General features: G+C 40.5%; 2 protein-coding genes across 4 annotated transcripts in view; one reads left to right on the forward strand and one right to left on the reverse strand.

The window, feature by feature from the left end:
* The window catches only part of LOC138011364 (solute carrier family 41 member 1-like), a 330,107-nt gene that overhangs the window by 310,954 nt on the left and 9,153 nt on the right, over nt 1–10,000 (reverse strand). For 2 of the 3 annotated variants that reach the window (XM_068858331.1, XM_068858333.1), the window contains 2 exons: nt 8,240–8,388; nt 5,833–7,880 (listed from right to left, as the gene is read on the reverse strand). In XM_068858331.1, coding sequence (XP_068714432.1) covers nt 7,695–7,880; nt 8,240–8,388 — 335 coding nt within the window. In that variant the 3' untranslated portion in view covers nt 5,833–7,694. Of the gene's footprint in view, nt 1–5,832; nt 7,881–8,239; nt 8,389–10,000 lie in introns of those variants that run through there. The other variant, XR_011124707.1, reaches the window with a different exon arrangement.
* On the forward strand, nt 706–3,634 carry LOC138010441 (uncharacterized). The gene is made up of 2 exons (XM_068857402.1): nt 706–1,735; nt 2,341–3,634. The coding sequence occupies exons 1-2, from the start codon at nt 842–844 to the stop codon at nt 3,052–3,054; spliced, it is 1,608 nt and encodes a 535-aa protein (XP_068713503.1). The 5' UTR covers nt 706–841; the 3' UTR covers nt 3,055–3,634.

The following is a 10,000-nucleotide window of genomic DNA, read 5'->3' on the forward strand; positions in this document are numbered from 1 at the left end:
TTTAACATGACCGCTTAAGTCAGAAGCCCATCTCCTGGTAGATTTGATCAACAACGCAAAAACCAAGGGATCTGCCATTTTAAGCCCTAGACTAATTTTGCGATTCTTAGAATCGTAATATATATAGTGAGCATGATAAAGAGAAAAACCGACAGACATATATTTTGAAAACCTATCCCACTACGAAATAATCATTGTTTTGAAGTAAAACTTCACAAATACCGTTTTCAACAGTTCATTGCACATTACAGTAACGCAGTCTTGATAAATATTACGTCTGTTTGCAGTTCAAGGAAAAACGAAACAAGCTTTCAAAATTTTTTGTCGGAATTATAGAAAGTGGTCTCATATGAATTCCTTCTTATTCTTAAATAATAACGAGCGATGACAGAAAACAATGAATGCGGAGCCATTTCAGAGTTTTCGGGTTCATCTGCGTGACTGATTGATTAATTAAAAAGTCACAGTTACAGTAAATCAATTCAACAGTTTGATTATCACGGACAGCCACTCTGTTTTCTTCCCAAAGTCATTTTCTCTTGTAAATTAAGTTACGATCAAAAAAATTATTATCTTTCACCACTCCTGAGAACAAACCGGGATAAGTTGTTATTCTCAGGGCTAAGAACTTGAGGATGTCAAATTCTAAAAAGAAAACAAAAGAATCAGTGCGTAGATGTGATTGGACAATGCGGCAACAAAATTAAACATTTCAGTGATACGAGTTGTCTGAAGCCGACAACTCTCTTGAACTTTTGTGTCACTGGAAACTGTCATTTTGCCCACGATTTCAGAACAACAGGTTGTTCAACGCAAAAGGATTGGAAGCATCGAGAAAAAAATGGCGTTCTTCAAGAAAGCAAAAAAGGAAAGCCTTCCCTCGGCAGACAGCCAACATATCTGCCCCGTATGTAAAGAAGAGTATGTAGAAGAGCCGAAAAAACTGCCTTGTATGCATACAATTTGCCAAGATTGTCTGTCTGAAATAACTCCTAAAAATTCTATGAAGATTTTCTGCCCCATTGACAAACAGGAACTGCCTCTCCCAATGGGTGGAATAGTCATGCTGCCGACAGATTATCGCGTGTTGCGTATGTTAGAAGAGCAACGCGGTCAGACGAAGACGAAGACGGTGGTTCGAAAACCCCGAGAACCAAGGAACAAAACGGAGCGAACAGAGAAAAGGAAATCGAAAATTTACGATGAAGAACCGAAGCCTTCTCTGGAAGAGCAAGAAGAAAGGATGAGAAAGCAGGCAGCTGAGATGGCGGAAAAGTTAAGAGCTCTTTTGGACGAAAAGGAAAAAGAATTGTATGAACAAATCGATGAGGTTATCAATAGAGAAAAACGGTTCTTATCAACCTACGGTGGAACAGATGAAAGTAAAAAGCCTGCGGCCATATTTCTTCTGGATCTCACTCCCAGCCGAAAGATAATACAATGCATCAAAGATGAGGGTCTAGCAAGCATTCAAGGCAACCGCAGGGCACCCACGCTCTTAAATGATCTAAACACTGCTGGCGTTACTCCAACCGCGTCCCGCAAGAGCTCCACCCCAACTATTACCTATCGAGAAGCAGCGGAGGTGATACGTGCGTTGAGTGCGCCTTTGCAGTTTAAGAGTTTCTTCAATCCAGGAGCTGTTGCTGTGGGAAAAGATGGTCACATTGCTGTCACTGATTATGGAAACGAGTGTGTTTGGTTGTTCAATTCTGATGGATCATTTCAATGCCAGGTAAGCAGGCCTGAAGTTTTGGTAGTGCTCGCGCGACAATAACAAATTACAAATTCCACACGCGTGCGAAGGTCGGGTCCCCTCTTGTGTTGAAAAATACGTGAGATGCGATCAAATGTCGTCGCTTATTTACATCACAGAAAAATGGATCTTTTACATTTTTTCACTAAACAGTTCCTTACCTCACTAAGGGGTAGGAGTGCATGGGAACAGGCGTCAGCCAAAAAACTTCCCACGGGAAGAGACGACACGCAGGATGTTGTCTCTCAAGGACACGCAACTTCGTCCTTAGGCCCTTCTCGACTTTCAACACGGCGGCTTGCCGACAAGCTGCCATGTTGAAAGCTGAGAGGACCCTGGGGTCGAGATTTTAAAGGTTACCGTTCTTCGAGGTTTCGTCATGACATACTGCACAATAATTATTTGACTTGTGTATACTGGAGAGAAATATGCGTTGCATTGAAGTTTCTAAAAGTAGCTTTATTTGCATTGGTGCTCAAGGGTCATCCGCTGTTACTTAAGTTGAGGCTTAAAGAATCAACTAAAATTCACTTACATGTATTTTGCACGCAATAATAACAGTTCTTCATATCCTTCAATTCTAGCTTGGTGAAGACAATGATATTGCGATGGAATGTCCTGATGGAGTGGCGTTTCTCCCCGACAACAGCATCGTCGTATCTGACGGACCCCTTGACGGTCCACAGAGCCTTCAGTTGTTTGACATCTCTGGCAAGCACATCCGCTGTTTGACTGAAGTCGACGATGAAGAAGACCTAAGTTTTGGCAGTATTTCTGTGGACAAGACAGGGCGTATCCTATTAGCCTGTAATGGGGGCCGGCCGTGTGTCCAGATTTACAATAAAGATGGCGACGAGTACGACGTTGAGATGGAATTGGGAGAAGGTGATCTAGAGAGCCCGGAAAAGGCTATATTCTACGATGGTCAATTTTTCGTCTCTGATTCCAACAGCAAGACAAATACGTCACTTATCAAGGTATTTGATTCAGAGGGCACGCTTTTGACCTCCTTCGACGAAGATAAATTCTCCCTTGGTCAGCGAGATAACATGGGCATCGACATTGCTTATCCAATAAGGTTGACATTTGACGCGACCAATAACACCTTGTTGGCTTATCACGGGATTGCTCGCGAGCTTCGTGTGCTCGACCCAAACGGCAATGAAGTCTTCTCTGTCAAAACGGTCTCTGGAGCGCGCGACATCGCGCTTTCTAAGGATAGGAAAATTGTAGCCACATGTGGGGAGGATAGTATCTTGTCAAGAAGCGTGCAGTTACTAAATTTCAACGGAAACTAAAGAAGACTGAACTATATTAGAAGAGAACTCATCGACTTTAAATTGGACTAGAAACAATTGTCAGATAAAAGTAAATTAGCCGATAGATCGTAGAACGTACCGTATCGGGATCCTATCTTTCCTAAGCGTTTTTAATACCATCTTTTTATTTAGAATAGCTTTCCCACCAGAGATTATGCCTCCATGTCACGTGACGAGGTGGCGGGAGCCAATCAACGCACAATGTGTCCTTTTACGTTACACATGATTAAATTCAACCGGAAAAAACATGGAGGACACGGATGAAACAAAAGTGAGGATACCAGTTGTTTGTTCCTAATGATGAGATTCCAGCCGTGTGCCTTGAAAAGCGATCCCAAAAAATTATGATTAAAGTGGAATTTCTTTTTCTCTGGATAAAACAACGGCAAAAATGGAACATATCCTTTACTTTTACCCTTTTCTTTATCAATATGCCTTTCTGACGATGTCAACTTCTTCCTATTTGTTAAAGTTAAACCGAAAATTAACATGTATTGGCTTGAGTTTGTTTTGCGCGCGCGCAAGGAAAAATAAAATTAAACATGAAGATAAAACGAAACTACAAATCAAGTAGTTCTTTTTTAGCAATTTTCAAAAGTGTTTGTCACAGGTAAGAAGTTTTCAACCTTCCCCGTACTCAGTGATTTGGCATTTCCACGTTGGACTTTAACGGGTCGCAAGGAGTCATTTCGACAAACTTCCCTAAATGCTTTGCCGCTGAACAAGAGACGAAGTGAACAACAAATGAGCCTTTTTCGTATGGCGAGCATTTTGAGTCCCGAGGGACTTAGTCCCGAGGGACTTAGTTCCCCTGAACTCGCTTCCAAACACATCAACTAGAGGCTCGGCTGCCGGGTGCCAAAGGTCCATTAACACCACGTTTTTAAATTCATTTTCAACAATTTCCCCGTTTAAGATTTACATTTATCTTACTTCGTATAAACAGAAGTTAACTACGTCTTCGTCAATAGTCGTTCGCACCTTGCTAAAATAGAACAATTTTACGCTTTTGAATAAGGTCAATGACTTAAGCTCTTGAGCGGAATTCCTCTCCCCCGACCATTAAATGCTGACCTCATTAGGCGATGTGTTATTATAAAACCCAAATGCGCAGGGAGGACAAGCGGAAGAGAAGATTCAAACACAACTCAAACATACCAATGGCTCCATTTCTATAAAAAATATTAACAAGGGCTCATCGTTACGTTATTTTATTTCAATAAATGTGTATGTGACGTAAGGGGGACAGTTTTAGTTAATTGACTTCGAACGAAAACCTGTTCGAAAGATAAACGGTCTTAGGGAACGATAATTCCATGGAGAGATATGGCGGTTGTAGTCTCCGTGTCATGACTTTCTGATGTTATTCACGCTTAGACAAAAGCCTCTACCTCGAATCTCTGGGGCAAAACCCTCACAAATCTTCATTTTTTCCCACGACCTCGAAACAACGTTTATAGTTCTTAGTTGAATTTTTACATGTAAAAATCGGTCAATTTTTCTGCACATGAGCGACCTTTAGATGGAAATATGAGTACGAATGGGGCAATTTCCAGAGGATGTGATCCCTTTGGTCAGCACCAGTACAGTAAGGTAGGGAGGGGATATATTAGCAACTGATTGCCTTAATTACGTAGGATCACCAGCCTATTCTCGTTTGGATGGTGATTCATCAGGGATTTCTGCATGAGAAATACAAAACAGACAAGGTTAATTTGGGAACAGAAATCAACACAACTAAGTAATTAAGTGAAAATGTGGCTCAGCTCTGGGAACGAGAATGTTCAAAACCGGAACCAGAAAATTCTAGTTCCGGTTGAATAACTGCGCGTGCGTGAGGGGAGACGGTCAGAAATCGAGAAAAACTGCAGTTCACCTTGCCGTGATAGCGCTTACTTTTCACTAGTGAGACTACACATGAGTATAAACACACTTCCTAATACATTTGAAACGTCCAAACTGCGGAGAATAAACAATAACGAGAGACATTTTTTCAGTCAAACAGATTTCAGTATCTAGTAGTGTCACGCAAGTGACAATTCGGAAATTCAAAATGCTGTTTTTTTTCAAAAACAAAAACGTTACGGAATTTGTAAATTGTTAAAGATTTACTTATAGATCATCTTCAACCTCGTATTGACAATCACGATTGAAAAATGAAACAATTTTTTAACAGCCAATCAAATATGGCCTCTCTTGGATTTGACCAGTCTCTCTTCCCGACCGCTGGTCAAGGGAACGATGACTCTGGGAACGAGATTGGCTGAATAAAGATAACCTGAGCATGCGCACTTGAAAAAATTCGAACTCCTAACTTGATGCGCATGCTCAGAACTGAAAACACGTCCTGGTAAGTTTTGGTCGCCCGGCTAAAGGACGCTAAAGGACGCTAAAGGACGTTAAGAGGAGGCAGTGTGGTCCAGTGGTTAGGGCGCTTGCCTTGAGATCCGGAGATCCCGGGTTCAAGACCCGCTCTGACCACTCGTCGAATTTGATCCTGGTAGTCCCTGGTTCAACTTCCCAGCTGCACTTGTAAATAGCCAACTGGTTTGCCTCCGGCCAGTTGGGATTCTTAACAGTTGTTGTTGTTGTGTTCTGTTGTTTCGTTGATTGTTTCATTGGCCCTGAAAAGCCCCTCTGGGGAGCGGTCAATTAAGTATGTATTGTATTGTAACTTTGTGGCAAAAATGGTCACGCTTTTGAGCGGTTTGCAACAAAACAATAATATTATTGACAGTGATAAGTTCACTACATTACTTGAGATGGGTCACCTTTTATTTGTCTTAACATCAAACTAAGTGAATCGACAAATAACTCAGAAACGATGTACCGCACAGACCTGTGGATTAAAGTGGTGATTTTATGACTGTGTCTCCTACAACATTTCAGGTTTTTGGCTTATTTCATTGAACGGCTTCGATTATATTTTTTTGTTGCGTGACAGTAAAAACGATTTATACAGGGATAGTTTAAAACTATGCAGAACTCAGCAAGTACTCTTGGTATCCAAAAATAAAATTGGGGGTAACCACGCATAATTAAGCTTCAATTTGGAAAAGAACGCGATACATTGCTTTGTATTTTAAAGCTTTTTACAAATATTTTTGATTAATTATCTTTGAAAAATGCGTGGTTACCCCCAATTTTCTTTTTGGATTTCAATAACACTTGTTAAGATCTGCTTTTCCTGCATATTCATAAACCGAGAAAAAATATCTTTGAATTAGTAGGCACCGTCCTTAATATTTTCACAAGTTTGAACTTAGACCGCTGTTTAAAAAAATAATTTACCCCCAGCTCCAGAACTCTCTAAATATGACTACTTACTTCAAGTAAATAAGGTAACTGTTTTTCCCCTTTGCTCTTGCTTCCTTGCCGACACTCTCTTAATTACAACAATTTTGCTTTATCAAATGAATTGATAAAAGTCGATTTGCCGCCTTGAAACGACTGAATGACTGTTGTTTCGCGCATTATCTTTTCGTTAGATCTCAATGTTTTCAACATTAATATATTACTCACGACTTTTACGTTGAATAGCGGAATGCTCTCATGAAATTAATTACCTTTGTCATAAATAAACCCTGGCACAATTTATATAAACAATATATCATTCCCTGAAACCCCCAAAGAATGAATTGGTCATTTGTAAAACCGCTGACATGTGAAACTGAGGGCGCTTTCCTTTTGTCAGGACTGGCCGACCAGACCCGTCAGATTGCAAAGAAAATGCAACAATTTGAAGGAACACTTGCGAAATAATCCTTCACATTCTTCTGGAAGGGTATATATCATCTTCAAAACGTTTTAATTTGAAGGCGTTGTAGAGTTAGTCCTTCAAAATGCCTGGTCTGGCCAGTCAGTTCTGTCAAATGGGAAGCGTCCTGAGATTCAAAACTTGAACTTTTACACGCCGACTACCCGGGTGTTGAGCGAATGTTTTATAAATATGAATGCAAAGCTTTTGAGAACTTTCTACTTACTTTTAGCTCACAGCGGTAATATTGGAATGGAAATAAAAAAAAAGTGGTGACTAAAATGGATCCGCTAAATCAGGTTAGACACAGTTCGCATCCTTTCCGTTTTTCTTTTAACCTTTTCTTTTCGGGAGTTTTCGTACTTGTCAAGGTCTTCGTTACTTCGTTTAAGTGCACCTAAGCTCAAATATTTTTCGTCTACAATAGTAATCTCCCCACCAAAAGCAAACATGTTTTACCATTCTTTCCTCGCAATTCCGTTTTTTATACATGCCGGGAAAGACGCGCGCAGTTATCAAAACAACCAGTAATTTGGACCCACGACCGTGACGTGAGAGGCAGGGGTCTATTCTCGATTTTACGTCACAAACTGCTTTGCAATGCAAAATTTCTTTGACAACAGGAATGCAAAGCAGTTTGTGACGTAAAATCGAGAATAGACCCATGCCTCTCACATCACGGTCGGGGGTCCAAATTCCTGCTAGTTCTGCCAAGTTTACGTGGCTTGCACGGCACAGAAAAACGAAATTCTGGTTGACAATTGTGACATATGTTTGCTTTGGATGGGGATATTTATATTAGGAACGAAAAACATCGTTAAGTTTAGGTGCAGGTTTGTCTTTAACCTTCTTTAATTCGCTCTTAATCCCCCACGTCGGCATCTCGATCTCCTATGTGCCAAAGCAAGGAGAAGGCCACGGCCAGGAGCCCGGTACCTAGTAAGTCACCAAGTGCTGTCAGATAAGGGATGCAGTAGTTGTCGGGATCTTTGCCGCGTTTCCACATCCAGTGAACCAACCAATTAGCGGATAACAATAAAACAGCGACCTTTGGTGAAAATAAACGGTAAAAAAGAACAAAATTAAACGGCTGTGAGCGGGAAAGACCGTTAGTATCTGTGTGAAGAGCGATAACATAATGGGGAATCCTGACACTACTAGTAATCTATCAGTAACGTATTACGCTCGGTGATTGGTTCAAAAATTTCGCGTCACAATCTTAGCCAATCAGCGAATAACTAAAATCCCATTCTTTTTTTGTTCGTGGATGTTTTCCCGCGCTTTTCGCTGGCTGCATGTATTAGCTTTGCGTTCTGATTGGCCCCTTTGATGGCCTCCTTTTGTTGTGATTGGCCGCCAAAGTGAAAACATTGATTTCGAATCAACGCTACGTGTTGCGATCATTACCTGAATTAAACCGGCCAGTAAATACACCGAGGTAAAGATGACTGTTAGAGTGGTATGCCCAGCTTGCAGAACGCGAATTGTGTACAAAAATATCAGATTTCCAGGTATCACCAAAAAGAGCAACACTCTAGTTGTTCGAGCGTGCAATCCTGCGTACGGGAAAAAAAGAGAAAATGCAAATTAAACGTTTCTGCAGTACAATCGTCCACTTTAAACTTATGCACGGCACTTCATGCGATCTGAAAACAAACTTCTCATTTTTTTCTTTCTTTGAGCGAAGTAAATTTTTAAACAAATGCACAGTATAAGATCGATTGGACATTTGCTATCCAGTCAGTAAATAGTCAGTTTTTGATTGTTAACATTTCACTGATTTTAGTGAACGTTCACGCTTAGTTTAACAAATTACATTACATTAGATTGCATTTAAAATCCTCCAAATTTCCTGATATTTTCTTCATTGATAGACCAGGCTTGTGTTCCATATAAGAGGCGGGATGACATGCACCCATGCCCCCATTAGCTTTTCTTGTTGACATGTTTACTTTCTGGTCCGTAAGCCCTTGTCTCATTTCATTGAATTTCCCAATTGCTTTTGATACACGGAGGTCTATAAAATTGCCTTGATCTTTATTGCTGAACGTTGGCTGGGCCGTAGCCAGTATGAGGCAAACCGAGGCATTTGCCTCAGTCATTTTTTCGTGATTCTTTAAAATAAAGGGTGATTTCCAGTGTTTTCTGTAAAATGTACTCATCATAAACACCTAGAATACCTATGTAGAGAATTTAACCATGGACATTGCCTCAGTCATATTTTTTTTCTGGCTACAGCCCTGGTTTGGGCAAGGTATGTGAACTTTGATTCATTGTCCACCACATTTTCCCCGACTCAAAACAATGAGGGTAAGTATTTGTTGAATACTTGGGTCTACTCTTTGTCTTTGGAAAAGAGATGATGAACTCGTCCAAAGCGAGAGCAATTATCACTAAGAATGTTCATGATGGTTTTCACTTCAGTTATACTTTTACAAAACAGTACGAGATCATTAGCATAAAGCAGCCATCTGCAGACCAATGGAGTCTGCCATTTTTTCGCTGCTCTCTATTGGTACAGAAATGTGGGATATTATATATTCAAATTCGATACCCCAGCCATCCGGAAATTGCTTATCAATTTCACATGCAGCATTGAGCAACCTTCAAAACATTGTCGAAATAGTAATTGAATAAACATGGTGACTCTTGACCTTCTTGTCTACAGCCGACCACTACTTCGAACAGGTCTCTCTTTCATTCCAAGAATAGACGCTGTAGTGCCCTGGTACATTTTATACAAAATGGCGATCAGATTTGATGCACCTGGTCTCAGGTCTAAGAATTTAAAAAGAAACTTCCTTTGAATATGGTCGTAAGCAGCAGTTAGATCATTATAGCGGTTTTCAATTGAGTGTCGAAAGTAATTAACGAATTGCTTTGGTTTTATGTGTTACTTCACCCGGTGATTGGTTCAAAGTTCTCGCGCCATTTTTGTCAAGCAATCAGAAGTTAAACCAAAACCGATCGTGGCTCGCGCGTGCACATTTTCCCGCGCTTTGTGTCGGATACGTGTAATTACTTCGAGTTGTGATTGGCTTACAGGATTGTGTCCGTTCTTTTTGATTGGCCAAAGTAATTACTTTGGTTTTGGTTTAACAACACTCGATTGAAACTCGCTCTATAAACAGCAATTAAAGTATCATTGTATTTGTCGATGACAGACTT

This window comes from Montipora foliosa, chromosome 7 (assembly GCF_036669935.1).
Source record: "Montipora foliosa isolate CH-2021 chromosome 7, ASM3666993v2, whole genome shotgun sequence".
Classification (NCBI taxonomy): Eukaryota; Metazoa; Cnidaria; class Anthozoa; order Scleractinia; family Acroporidae; genus Montipora; species Montipora foliosa.

What these genes read in the sequence shown, in the direction of transcription:
- LOC138010441 (XM_068857402.1), top strand. Translation starts at nt 842, where the DNA reads ATGGCGTTCTTCAAGAAAGCAAAAAAGGAAAGCCTTCCCTCGGCAGAC. An exon ending in ATGGATCATTTCAATGCCAG is followed by an intron (nt 1,736 to 2,340) that starts GTAAGCAGGCCT and finishes CTTCAATTCTAG; the next exon opens with CTTGGTGAAGACAATGATAT.